The sequence below is a fragment of the Lethenteron reissneri genome, chromosome 21, assembly GCF_015708825.2.
Source record: "Lethenteron reissneri isolate LAM-NWPU_2019-01 chromosome 21, ASM1570882v1, whole genome shotgun sequence".
Classification (NCBI taxonomy): Eukaryota; Metazoa; Chordata; class Hyperoartia; order Petromyzontiformes; family Petromyzontidae; genus Lethenteron; species Lethenteron reissneri.
In genome coordinates, this window is record NC_083799.1 from 1,171,246 (window position 1) to 1,184,796 (window position 13,551).

The 13,551-nt window shown below is 44.9% G+C and overlaps 1 protein-coding gene across 1 annotated transcript in view; it reads left to right on the plus strand.

Moving 5' to 3' along the window:
* Nucleotides 1-13,551, plus strand: part of LOC133345001 (histone-lysine N-methyltransferase 2C-like) — a 173,263-nt gene that overhangs the window by 137,951 nt on the left and 21,761 nt on the right. The window contains 9 exon segments of the mRNA XM_061555338.1: nt 2,251-2,433; nt 3,500-5,851; nt 7,082-7,273; nt 7,882-8,039; nt 8,179-10,772; nt 10,955-11,075; nt 11,178-11,250; nt 12,204-12,270; nt 12,735-12,967. Coding sequence (XP_061411322.1) covers nt 2,251-2,433; nt 3,500-5,851; nt 7,082-7,273; nt 7,882-8,039; nt 8,179-10,772; nt 10,955-11,075; nt 11,178-11,250; nt 12,204-12,270; nt 12,735-12,967 — 5,973 coding nt within the window.

Consider the following 13,551-nt stretch of genomic DNA (forward strand, 5'->3'; position numbering starts at 1 on the left):
GGGAGAGGGGCTGGGTGGGGTGGGGAGGGTGGGGCTGGGTGGTAAGGTGAGGGTGGGGAGGGGCTGGGTGGGGCTGGGTTGGGTTGGTGGGTGGGACTGGTCACCCCGTGGTGCCCTTATAAAACTGGGTGGGCAGGGAGGGGTGGGGCTGGGTGGGAGGGGTGGGGCTGGGTGGGAGGGGTGGGGCTGGGTGGGAGGGGTGGGGCTGGGTGGGAGGGGTGGGGCTGGGTGGGAGGGGTGGGGCTGGGTGGGAGGGGTGGGGCTGGGTGGGAGGGGTGGGGCTGGGTGGGAGGGGTGGGGCTGGGTGGGAGGGGTGGGGCTGGGTGGGAGGGGTGGGGCTGGGTGGGAGGGGTGGGGCTGGGTGGGAGGGGTGGGGCTGGGTGGGAGGGGTGGGGCTGGGTGGGAGGGGTGGGGCTGGGTGGGAGGGGTGGGGCTGGGTGGGAGGGGTGGGGCTGGGTGGGAGGGGTGGGGCTGGGTGGGAGGGGTGGGGCTGGGTGGGTCACCCCATGGTGCCCTTATAAAACTCAACGTATAACCTACTCACGCCGGCTTGTCCCCCCCCTCACAGTCGGCCATATTTGCGGAATACACCACGCCACCGTTGACCCTGGCCATTGACCGAGCAACCCAACGTTCCTACCAGCTCCCTCCGCAGGAATGTGTTACAATGAGAAGTTCAGCTTAAAATATATGAGCATCGGCAAACATTAACAATAAATAATAATGTATTAATTCGGTATAATTATTTTCTGGATATGAGCCCGTTGTACTGTGGTTAGAGCGAGTGGCTCATCCGCAAGTCCATGAGTTTGAAACACTATCGGGGATTAGTCCAGCTCAGCCCATCATCCGTCCAAGGGTGAATAAGATGGTGTGGACCAATCAGTTTCAAGGACAATGCATATATTATCAGTGTTTTTTTGTTTGCACTTTAACCACAAGTATTGTGGTTAATGCACACATGATTCCTTGTAAAAAGGTTTCCGTTTTGTTGCCAGAAAAAAGGGGGGAAACCCTATTATGAATATACTTGTTCTTGAAGTTGGTGGTCATCATTTGGGAATAGTCACCCCCAGAAGGGAAATGCATTTACTTTTACAAGTGTGTATATTTATATATGCAATCATTCATGTTCCGGTAATCCATAATTTGATCCTATGTAAAAATGCTCGCTCAACCTTTCTAAGCAATGAATTCGATGATGCTTCCCATACTCCCGTACACCAAAACTATTAAGAGGGGTCCTTAATTTAAGCAGCGAAGAGCCCTTTTCTATTAATTAATTCTGTGCCAAAGATAACTGCAATCGTGAGAGATGTTATTATATTTTCACACTTAAATTGTGAATAATGTAGTCGGTCTACTAGGCCATAATTCGTACACCGAGGTTTGTGTATTTAAATTAGGTTTATCTCATTTATAGTGGGTGAACATGACAAGGGTTTTTTTTCTAGCTATATTCCATATTTTGCATTCTAATTGAACATTATATTGGACATTTTTGTTGTGCATTGGAATAATGTAATTGTCTTACAAATTGTGCGTATTAATCGTAATTCCAATTGTATGTCGTGCATGTATGCATTTGGGTAATTTGTTTACCTTTCTTGTACTTGGCACTCCTATCATGTTTTTGTATTGTTTGTTGTTGTAACATTCTTACCCGCCCCAACTGGACATCTGTGAAAAAAATCTTTATAGGTCATCGGATTCCTCCAGTATAAATACATATCCTGATTCTGACAGTAGATTCTACATTTACATTGTACATTTCTATAGGTTTCGTATTGTGCATTGTTTTATTTATTAGTATTGTGTGTCAAGTTGTGCATCATTGTTGTGTATCAGGTTATACGTTCTAGAAGTAAAACATTTATTTGCAAGTATATATTTTTTTACTTGTTATGTACCATATTGTACAATGTTCAATTGCATGGTTATCTTCAACATTCTGTAATGACTGACTGGACCCTGGATTGTGCTACCTTATTTTGTATCATTGTGCATTCTAGTTGCACATCCCATTATGCCTGCCTGGTGCACAGCAGGACTGTGAAGACACCACTGTGGTTACTGGAGGTCACAATCGTAGCTGCATTTGCCTGAATAAACCGAGTGTTGCTTTGGTATGGGGACCCAACAGAGTGCCACCCCCCCTCACCCATTCTCAGATTTGTTTGCCGAAGCGAAACGAGGTGGCGTCTCGTGAAAATTAATGTTTTTGTGGCTGTGGCGTTTCCAAAATGGCAGCAAAAAGCGCGTGACAACCGTGCGGCGGTGCGGATCAGCAAGGCGCAGCGGGCAGGCGAGACGCTGCTGCGGAAGCCCCTGGAGCTTGCGGAACCCGTTGGGGGGGCACAGTCCGAGCAGCACGCCAAGGAGCAGCAGCGGCTCAGAGAGGTAGAGCAGGAGCAGGATTGGAGGCAGAGGCAGGTCAGTAACCATAGCAGTGAGAGGAGATTTCAAAAAATTATAATAAAAAAAACAAAACAAAACTCATAACCGCTTGCCAATTGGGGAGAGATTCTCCCCAGCACCGGTGCAGGGATGCAGGCTGAGGCGTGCCACTCTGAAGCTGTAGGATTTCTGACTCCTCCCCCCACCCCGTGTCTGCATGAGACTGCATGAGCCCGCATGGACACTGAGCACACTTAACCACTTCTCCTGCAGCCCAGTGCGTTTGACGTGGTTAAAGGAAATGTCTTTACATTTGCATGGGCCACATTTAACACGAGCATAACAGAAGTGGCCGTGCTTCTGTTTACGCCTTTTCTTTATTGGTGATTGTTTTTTTTATGTACTTGGTAAAAAAAGATGTAACTATCAAGCTTTGGTCACATTTAGTAAATGAGTTTTTTCCCAAAATCCCCAAAATTTATCAAATATCTGCCACCCTAGAATGACTGGTGTAAAGCAAAAAAAATAGGCTTCCTTTGCATGAGTTACCAGTGTAAATGCTTCTTATGCTGTGCCTGCATCCCTGCAAGAATATTTGGTTTAATTTGTATTTAAAGCTGTTCCAGACATCTTTCACTGACCTATAGTTGCTCTCATCTTCCTCCATTTTGCTGTGAAATTGTGCGATCTTTGAGTACCTGTTGCTCTGCTACGGATGTGAAATTACCGTTTAAATGCAACTTTGAATGCGTTAATTGATCTGTGTTTTTGGTGTAATGTCTAAACTGGTGGTGTGGTTATTTTTTCAATTCGTATAAATATGCAAATCATTTAATTAATTTCAGTTTAATATATGCTACTTTGTAAAAAAAATTAGCACAGGCAGAAATTATGTACTGCCATCACCATAAACAAACACTGCTTTATAACTGAAAAGTGCATAAGTTAACACTTTTTTGCAACAGCCATATTTTCAGCACTTGGTTTTACACATAATTCTCAAGTTGTAGTTGTGTAGTTGTCACATTTTTAATGTCGGCCAAAAAGGCTAGTCAAGCGGCGAAGTAAATGCGAGTTGTTACTATTTTTTTCTGCATGGCAGCAACTACGTTTGCAAAGCAAACAGCAAGCAAAGTTGGAAGCGACACAGCGCCTGGAAATGGCAAAGCAGGAACAGCTTCTGCAGCAACGTCATCCACAGGGAGGCCAGACGGACAGCCAGGAGACCAGCCCGGCCCGAGGGGGAAAATTGGAAATCAATATGTCATCGCCCCCGCATGGAGGGCAGGAAGGCTCACAGCAACAATCGATTGGAAGTCAAATGCGTGGAGATGAACAGTCCTCTGCAGGAGGAAAAGTGGAGCCACAGGTGATCACTGCCAAAAGTGGGAGTCGGGGAAAAGTGCTTCCTGATGGGATGTTTGAAGGGCATGCTGGTGCAGCACGACAAATTGGAGACCAGGGCAAATATCAGCTCGAAACACAAACGTCAAGTGGCCAGGCAGGATCAGTAACAGATGGTCAGCATCAGGAAAGAATACCTGCAGCAGAAAAGAATGGAATGCTGGGACTGGCGACTTCTTTATCAGAGACATCTGCTGATGGGAGAGTAACACCACAGTTGAAGCACATGTCCCCATCTTCAAACATGTTTGTGAGACCTCAAACTCCTGGAACCCCCACCTCATTCAGTCAAGGTGATGTATTTGTGAAACCACAGGCTCCAGGGCCTTCCAGGCTTTCTTCTCAAGGCTCTCAGTCACCCGCTCAGTCACCAGTGAACTCCAGACCAAATTCTCCCTTTGATACATACTCTAAAATGCCAGGAACCCCAAGGCCGTCATCTCACGGTGACATGCCGGCTGAGCTTTGTCCAAATTCACCAGATCCATTTTTAAGACCAAGGCCTCCTAGTTCAACCAGCATGGAACCATGCTCCTCTGGGAATATAGGAGTTATGAGGCAAAGGCACGTTTCTGCAGATGATCCTTACAGCAGAATGCCTGGCACACCACGACCCATGCATGCCACTGATGATCCATACAGCAGAATGCCTGGAACACCACGACCTATGCATGCCGGAGATGACCCATACAACCGAGTACCTGTTCCTTCTCGGCCTTGGCCAGGCAGTGATAATGCATATGGAAGAATGCCTGGAACGCCAAGACCTCACTCTTCTTCAGAAGTGTATGGAAAGCCAACTGTAAACACTGCTGCTGACCCATATGCTAGACAACCACTCACACCAAGACCAAACTCCTTACAAATGAAAATTCTGCCTGGTCAAGGAGTCTCGCCATCTGCCATTGGTCCATCTAACCATGAAGCAAACCAAGTGTTTAAAGCCCCTCTGCCACCTCACATGAGTCCATCTACTCCGAGCTCACCTAGAGCAGGTTCCCACGACAGACCCTCCATGCCCCAACGCACTGTTGAGCAAAGCATGCAGATGCCTCCATCGCCAACAAGACAAATGGCTGGTGATCCATATGCTCAACAGCCACACACACCTAGACCCATGATGATTGATCCTTATTCCCAGCCCCCACTAACACCAAGACCTCTAAACAATGAGTCATTTGCTCATCCACAGCAAGTGTCTCAGTCATCACCCTATTCTCACCACCAATCTACATATAGAAGTTCTCATGGCGAGCTATATCCTCAGCAAAGGCTTCCTCCAGGACAGAAGTCAGGGGAGTCACAGCAGCCAACAATGTCTTCACCCAATGACCCTTATTCCCACCAGCCAGCAACAACTCGTCCAGTGCAAATTGACCCATATTTACAATCGTCATCCACACCACAGGTGTCTTCTGCCGCTCAGTATTCCCAGCGTCAAAACTCAACAAATCCTCCTGTTTACAGTGGCTACAATATTCCTCCGTGTAGCCCCCGGCATCCTTCAATTGACCAATCAATGGGCTCTCCTCAGCCTCCACAAGCATCAAACCTTGCACCCATGCAGTGTATGCAGCCTTTGCAAGGGCCTCGAATGATGGTCATGGCTCGTTTTCCCAGCCCTGCATCAAAACCTGGGCCAGAGATGCCTCATCACAAGGATCCCAGCCTTCAGCCTGCCGTGAGTGCAGGACAAGGAGTACAACAGAATATAGGATGCCAGTCTCCCCAGACATCAGGGTCAGCCACCCTCCAGGGTGAAACCTTTGGCCAGGCTTCTTTAGCCCAAAGGCAGATGTCAGCAGAATCCATAGGACAACCTAAGCCTTTGGGAAGCGGTGGTATGGGCGATCACCAGGCATTGAGCACGCCGATGCAACCCCAAGGTCTGGGCTCCTCACATGCTGTGCCCAGCATCCCAACGTCACAGTTTGGACCTCAGCCCCTCGCAGTGTTGCAGCCCAAGGAGTCCCAAGGAGGTGCAGCTTCAACAGAGCAGCAGAGCATGGCGGCAGCACCGCATGATGCTGAACTGGAAAAGCAAAAGCAGGTATGGGAATTTAACTCCTGACTTTGGAATAAATAATTATTTAAAGGAAGATGCCACAATCAAATTGATATTTCAAGCTAAAGCAACATCTCTTCATAGCGATGTGGCAGTTTAAATCTCCCATGAATTTAAAACTACGGATTCACCTCTGTCTCTCATATAAGTGCCTCTCAGACTGAGCACAGCCTTTTGCACATTTACATTTTTCCTGGCATAAACCCAGTTATATTGAATTAACATAGCCAGCCCCAATCATGCATTACTTCTCGTACCGTAGATGTAGTACTTCTACGATCCACTGCCCATCATGAGGTGGATGCATTTTAGTGTGCAGCAGTTGCACCACAAAGATATATGTCACTAGAGTGGATGATGTTGGCTCCCCCTGTGACCAACTGTGGCTCAATTCTTAATTTTTGATCCTCTTCAAACTTGCATCGGATGACCCAGGCCATACAGCATAGGTATATATTGCCACAGTAGCAAGATGCTATCTTCCTCACCTGATATGCAGGAGGTTGTGGGGTTGGACCCAAATTTGACACCTGTTTATTTACAGTTTGCATGTTCTCCCCATGGTGGTCGTTTGTATATTTTTCCTTGTCCTCCGATTTCCCCTCCACATGTAGAAACATAGCGTTCAGATAATTTGGCTACTAAAAAATCCAGCATGGTATAAGTGACTTAGATGTGCCAGGTTGTTTCTGAAAAATAGCTAATATCTTGGTGGGCATTATTTGGTAAGTAAACTAATATTTAATTCTGGGCACCCACTAAGACTTAAAGTGCTCAAGATTATCAAAGAAAACATGTTTTCAGAGCATAGAGGGCTCTGCAGTGTTTGGCCAGAGGCCAAATTTAAATGACTCCAGAAAGTAGTTTTGCGATAATTCCAGGGAAGTTCCCTCGTGATTTAATTTTCTGTTTACTCTGAGAATTGTGGAGGGAAAATTTGTAATCTCATAACATAAATCCACGTGTGTAAGTAGAAAATATTTCACTATCATTTAAAAATGGCACTTTTTTTTTGCTGACTGGCTGACTTCTTTGTAATTTCAATTTGATTTGTGAAGTTGATATAAAATCAAAAAATTATATGTTGGCCTTTCGGCATCTTGACATTGTTTCGGTATTTTCTTTGTTCATAATAATACAGCATAAAGTTTGTCGTAAGGAAGTTGCGTTTCTTTATTTCAGAGCATAAACATGATGCTTGCATTACACTTTCAGAGACAGAAACTTCGCGAGTTGCTGATTCGCCAGCAGCAGCAGAGGAAGGCTCTACATCAGGAGAAGGCATTACAGGAGCAGATGGTGGTGGAGGGAGGGAGTATTCCTCTGAGACACTGGCCTCAGGATGATGGGGCCCATCAGCATGAGCCACCACACAACAAACCTCCACCACCGTACCCATCACAAACGGTGGGCGTTGCGCATTTTGCTGTCAATGCCAATTCGTATACTCTCTATAAAGCATTCCCATCTTAGAATGCCTGATGTGGTGACGTATGCATGTAATCCATAAACTTGGAGGCCGAGTTGATGTATCGTGTTAAGAGTATGTGCATAAAATACTTAATTTACCTACGACATAAAGCAGTGCATCAAGCTGTTTCCATTGCTTTTTATTTTCAATTACGTGGTGTTTCGGCTCTCTAGTGCAAAATTTACCTGATGATTTGACTCGTGTATTTTGCTTACAACGCATAGCCCAAGGATTGTTTAGCAAAATCGGTTGTACTGTACTCCTATGTTCCTGTGTCTGATGCCCACCTTCACCAACGCGCATTGACAAGTGTGGAAAAGTACGGTCAATTGACTGGTATGGCATGATGAGGCCTTCATCCAGCAATGGAGGGCCCTACACATAAATTCCAAAGCGGAACCCTTATTTTAAACTAAATCAGTCTTTAGTTTGATGTTTTATATATGTTTGAGTGAAATACTGGCAATTTTAAATTATTTTGGTTTTTGTATTTGAATGTATGACTTTTTCATGTAATTTTTGATGTATTTTTCTTCTTCTACAGCCTTTTGGAGGTCAGAGGAATTTTTCAGAGTTGGAGGTCGGAAGATTTCAATCGCCAGGACTATCTGGAACACCACCGAGTTCTCTTTCCGAAGTTCACTTCAGACCACAGGTTCCTGGTGAATTTCAGGGTCTGGAGTTCAGAAATGCAGGTCCTAGGTATGTGTCGCATTTGTTGATGATTATACGTGGTTCCTTTGGAATGTTTTAATGAGTAATTGTTTATAGCTATCACTTTTGATCTGTGCAAGCTTCATCGCATAGCATATGCTTTATTAATGTTGCATTTGCTCCACAGGTTTCAATTGCACCAACGAATGCATGTTCCTGAAAACTATCCTGGTCAGCCTCCGCACATGCGAGCTGCGTCCAGTCCTCAGTATAACAATCCAGGCTCATTCCCCCAGCAATTCCAAGTACACAGCATTCCACCACATGGCCATCCACCCAACAGCCCACAGTTCATTGAGCTGCGACACAACGCTCCCATATATCGCATTCGTCCACCTTTCAGTGCAATACCACAGCAGCATCGTGCGATGATTGACTCTCGACAGCAGATGCAGAGTCGCCCGCAAGGCACGCAATATGCGCATGCATATCGGCCGCCAATGAATCCGCACATACCCTTGAGTGAGCCCACGGTTTCTGCCAGTCAAGGCCTAACTGTAGGTGCAGAGCTATCCAATCCAGCTTTGCCACTGCAGCATGGATCACAACAGCAACCCACCTCTACTATGCCACAGCAGATAGTTCAAATGATGCAGCAACGTCATTTTACCCCACAGCAGGCACAAAACTTAATTCAGCAGCAGCAACAGCAGACTTTCAATCAAAGGCTTCAACAACAAAACCCCCTTCTACCAGAACAGCATCCATCCAATCCCACGATGCCACAGCAGCAGCAACAGTCTGTCCCTCTGATGCGACAGCAGTCGGCTAGCATCATGTCAGAGCAGCAAAGCCAAAATGCAGCTATGGTTCAGTCTCAAAGCACAGAGCCACAGCAAACTGATGAGTGCACCCAACAAGAAATATTGACTAAGGCTGCTCCCGAGAAAGGTGTGGCACCTACATCTCAACAGCCGGAAGCTGTTCCTACCTCAGGGAGTGTAGTTGAACAGCATACTTCTGACGTGAAGCCTGGAGACCTCGGAGACAAAGAGCTGGATGACCTGGCAGCTGTGAAGGCACTGGGTGATGAAGATGATGACCTTGAAAATTTAACTCTCGATCCCATTGATGGAAAGGGTGGTGAGAGTGATCTAGATACTCATCTGGATGATCTGTTGATGAAGGGGGGAGAGTTTGATCTGCTTGCCTACACAGACCCTGAGCTTGGAATGACCGACAAGAGGGACATGTTTAACGAACAACTTGGACTTGGAGACCCAGTTGAGGAAAAGGGTGGTGACTCTGGGAATGGGGCGATGAGTCTAGATGACAAAGAATGTGTGGAGCTGGTTGAGAAAGCCTGCAGTTCGTCATCACTGTTGCCAGATTCAGTATCTTCTGTGGTAAAAGAAGAAGTTGTTCCAACTTGCAAAGATGATTGCAAGGAGAGTGACCCAAAGTTGAATAGCAAAGAGTCTGTTGTGACTTCATGCACCAATAAAAATGAGACACAAAGTACAGTTTCAGCTGTTTCATCTTCTGATCCACTTGAGCAAACTGCAAAATCGGTGAACGTGCTCTCCAAAAATAAGCAAGATGAAACTGTGAACACGAAACAAGAATCGTCTTGTGGAAATAATAGTCCTGAAAGCACAGCTATGCCAGTTGTATCAGCCGCACTAGATCAAACAAACATCTCAACTATTGCTTATAGACAATCTCAAGGAAGCACTCGCTATAATACACCCCCACAACAAATATCTGAACTTGACAAGGTGCATATCGTAAATAAATCAAACCAGATATCAACAGTCTCTAAGCCACTTAACCCAAGTCCAACATCCAGCTGTGTAGGAATCAGGCAGCCAGTGAACAATCAACACGACATGGGATCATCACAAATCCCTGTTGGCTCGCCAGCTAACGTGCACCATATGACGTTGAGTTCCAAGCCTTACCAACACATGAACATTACACCTATAAGCTGCACCTCCAACAGTCATCAGATTCCTGTGGGATCGCCTGTGAGTATGGCTCTGGGCTCACCAGCCCATGGACAACAAAAAACTATGGGATCTCCAGTCCCAGGCCAGCATCTACCTTCTGGGTCTCCAGCATCTGGGCAACACTTGCCCATGGGTTCCCCAGCACCTGGACAGCATATTACCATGGGGTCACCTGCTACAGGGCAGCACATGACTGGCGGCTCACCAGTTTCCAATCAGCATCTGCCAATGGGATCTCCTGCGCATGGACAGCACCTGCCGCTCGGGTCTCCCGTACACGGTCACCACATGACTATGGGGTCCCCTGCAAGCATGGCGGTTGGCTCTCCTGCAGGTGCACACCTTGCAACTGTGGGTTCACCTGCCCCTGGTCAGCAGCGCTTGGCCATGAACTCGCCTCATCCGACAGTGGGATCCCCACACTTCACTGTGGGTTCCCCTTCCAGCCAAAAGCAGATAAATTTGCAGCAGTCAGGTGTAAACCCAGGCATGATTCCACAGGCCAATTTTAATCCATCTCATTCATCAGGAATGCCTCCTGCAATGCCCCCAGGACACCAAGGCCCTTTCACGCCATCCCACTCGCTGCCACCACCTTCTCAGATGTCTTTACAAAAAGAGAAGTCTCTGCTGCTGGATGAGCAGCCTCTTCTCCTGCAGGATCTCGTAGAGCAGGAAAAAAAGGAACAGCAACGTCAGCAAATGCAAGCCATGCTGCAGCAACAACAGCAGCGTCAGCAGTCCATCACAGGATCCATGTTTCCCAACATTGGTAAGTTTTTTTTTTAAACCTACAATAAGGCCATATGTTGCTCGGATTGAGTGCTCTTTTTAACATGAATATCGACATGTGTATGCAATAATAGCCACGTGTATATTTTCTGTGGTGTCTTGAGTGGCCATAATGTTAAGGATGGCATTTCGCAAGTAATTTGTTTTCTTTTTTTTGTGCAGACCTCGATAAATTCACTCCAGATGACATCACTGATCCAATAGCCAAAGCCAAGATGGTGGCTCTGAAGGGCATTAACAAAGTCATGACGCAGGGGGCCATGGTAGTCCCATCCATTGCCAGGTATCGTCTGTCTTTTCATAAACTGTGATCACATCTTGAATTATCTGTATGTTGGAGAATCAATAGGAAGTGTCACTAAATTATGATTATGTTTTGTTCAAGGCCCCGCATTCCTGTAATGACACAACAGATAATGGGAAGCAGTGACCCTCCACCTTCAAGTGGACAGCAAATGGTACGTATGCCTTCTTCATTTACTAGTTTATTGGCTTGGACTGAATAGGCACACCAGCTTAAAACGAATATATATGCATGAATGTTATTCATGGGGTGTAAGTGCCCTTGGGCTGTAGGCAGACTTGCCGTATATGGACGAGGCGTTTCTCAAGGCACTTGAGCTAGCTGGTCACATGGCTGATGGTATTTGCCTCATTGCTATTAGAATCCCATCTGGGAGATGTTAAAGTTTCAATTTAAATGCAGATTTTGACATTTTACCTGCTTTGAATTCACAGACCTAAAATGATATTTGGCTTGCAAAATAGTAACAGAATACAAAATAAAGCAGTGCACACTAGGGCTTTATAAATGCAACACCAAAGGGAAACATACACACATGCGGTGAAATATATTGAAATAAAAAATGGTAAGATGAGAATAATTAACTTTAACGAATATACTTTTAATCTTCTCAGTCACCATTTCTAAGGCATATATATAGCTCTCAAAGTTAATTGTACACTGCTAGCTGAGATATGCACACCATTAAACAAGAATGTAATTTGTACCTTTTAATACGGTCACATAATTCATAGATAATTTACACAATGGATAGGATGTAATTGGGTAAGTGTTAGAATATCTGAGAGGTATCTCAAGTTTTCATCCTAAAGGTCAGGTGATCTCCTGATCAAGCAGTTGTTGGGGGGGGGGGGTAATTCTAATGAGGACCATTGAGCCAGATGCAACTGGAGCATGCGTATGATATATGTATGATCTAGATTTCTAATAAGTTGGTATCCATTTTATTAACTCCATAATAACGTTAAGCTGCAGTCGCCCTTGAATTCGTAACTGTTCAAATGAACCCTTTACTCTTACATGTCACCACTCGGCCAAATGATAGTCACAAATTACGTGTTTATTATTTACATAAAACTTAACATTTGTGATATTTATTTTTATCAGGAGGTTGGTGGGTCGAATATGATGCAGATGGCTCGACCAAATCCACCAACATTTGGAGCTGTTATGAGTAAGTATAGTAGTGGCTATGCACATTGATTATTGTTATGTTATTGAATTTTAATACATGTCATGGTTTACTCCGAATATATTATGTGTATATATGTTGAACTGTCGCACAGTATGTAGCCATCTGAGCTAATTGGAGGTGTGGGGGACGGACAACAAACTAAACACAAAAATCTATTCTAAAGAAATGTTTTTTCAATCTAGATTTAAGTCCACAACTCAAGTGGCTTCCTAATATCGGAAGTAAGAGCGTTCCAGGTGGCTGCAGAAGCGCATCTGAAAGCAAGTGATGCAGTGACCATCTTTGTTCAATGGTTAGCCAAAAGCCGCTGCAAGGATAACCGGTTTTGTGTGATGGTTTAGGCTCCTAGAGGAGATCAGCAAGGTTAATTTGTAGTAAGTCTTTTGTGTGTAACATGTGCGACCTTATAATGTATTATTGACTGTTTTTCTATCTTGATCTAGCCGATGCAGACGTTGGTCAGTATAGGGAGTGGCTTCTGCACACCCAAGCCCTCCTTCAGATGCAGCAGAAGTTTCTTGAAGATCAGATTGGCGCGCACAGAAAGTCAAAGAAGGCTCTGTCTGCAAAACAGCGTACGGCCAAGAAAGCTGGGCGTGAATTGGCAGAAAAAGATGCAGAGCAGTTGAAAAATGTCACTGAGCAGCAAAGTATGGTGCAAAAACAGTTGGAACAGGTGAGTGGAACATGAAAGCCAAATGTTATTTTAAAATTCATGATGAATCTTGACTTAAAGCTTTCGTGACTGCAGGAATTCATATTCTTTGGGTCTTTCGGTAATCAGAATCAGAAAGTGTTTTATTCGCCATGAAAGTTCGCACAGACAAGGATTTTACTATGGCAGGAAGGTGCATACCTTCAACATGTTGGAATCTTAAAACTTAAATAAGTGGTATACAGTCTAACTATACTAAAGTTACAAAGTCTAACTTATACTAAGGTGCGAAAGTATGTAAAATTTTGAATAAGTATACAATATAAAATGTGAATTAACCGTAATATACAATCTTAAAATACAAATAGGATCACATGTTGTAAATATGGCAAGGTGTAATTTTGTAGATAAAATGTTATAGTAAGTGTAAAAGTCATTTTAAAGTCCCGTAGATAGGTTCAAAGAAAATAACAAAAAACTACGACGTTTCGATCGCAACACAAGCGGTCGCCTTCAGGAAAAGGGGGGTCGGCTTCCAAAGCAAACTGTTTATCAGGGTTTGAAATGGGCCTAGCCCAAATGTCAGCAGCCAATGTTAATGCAAG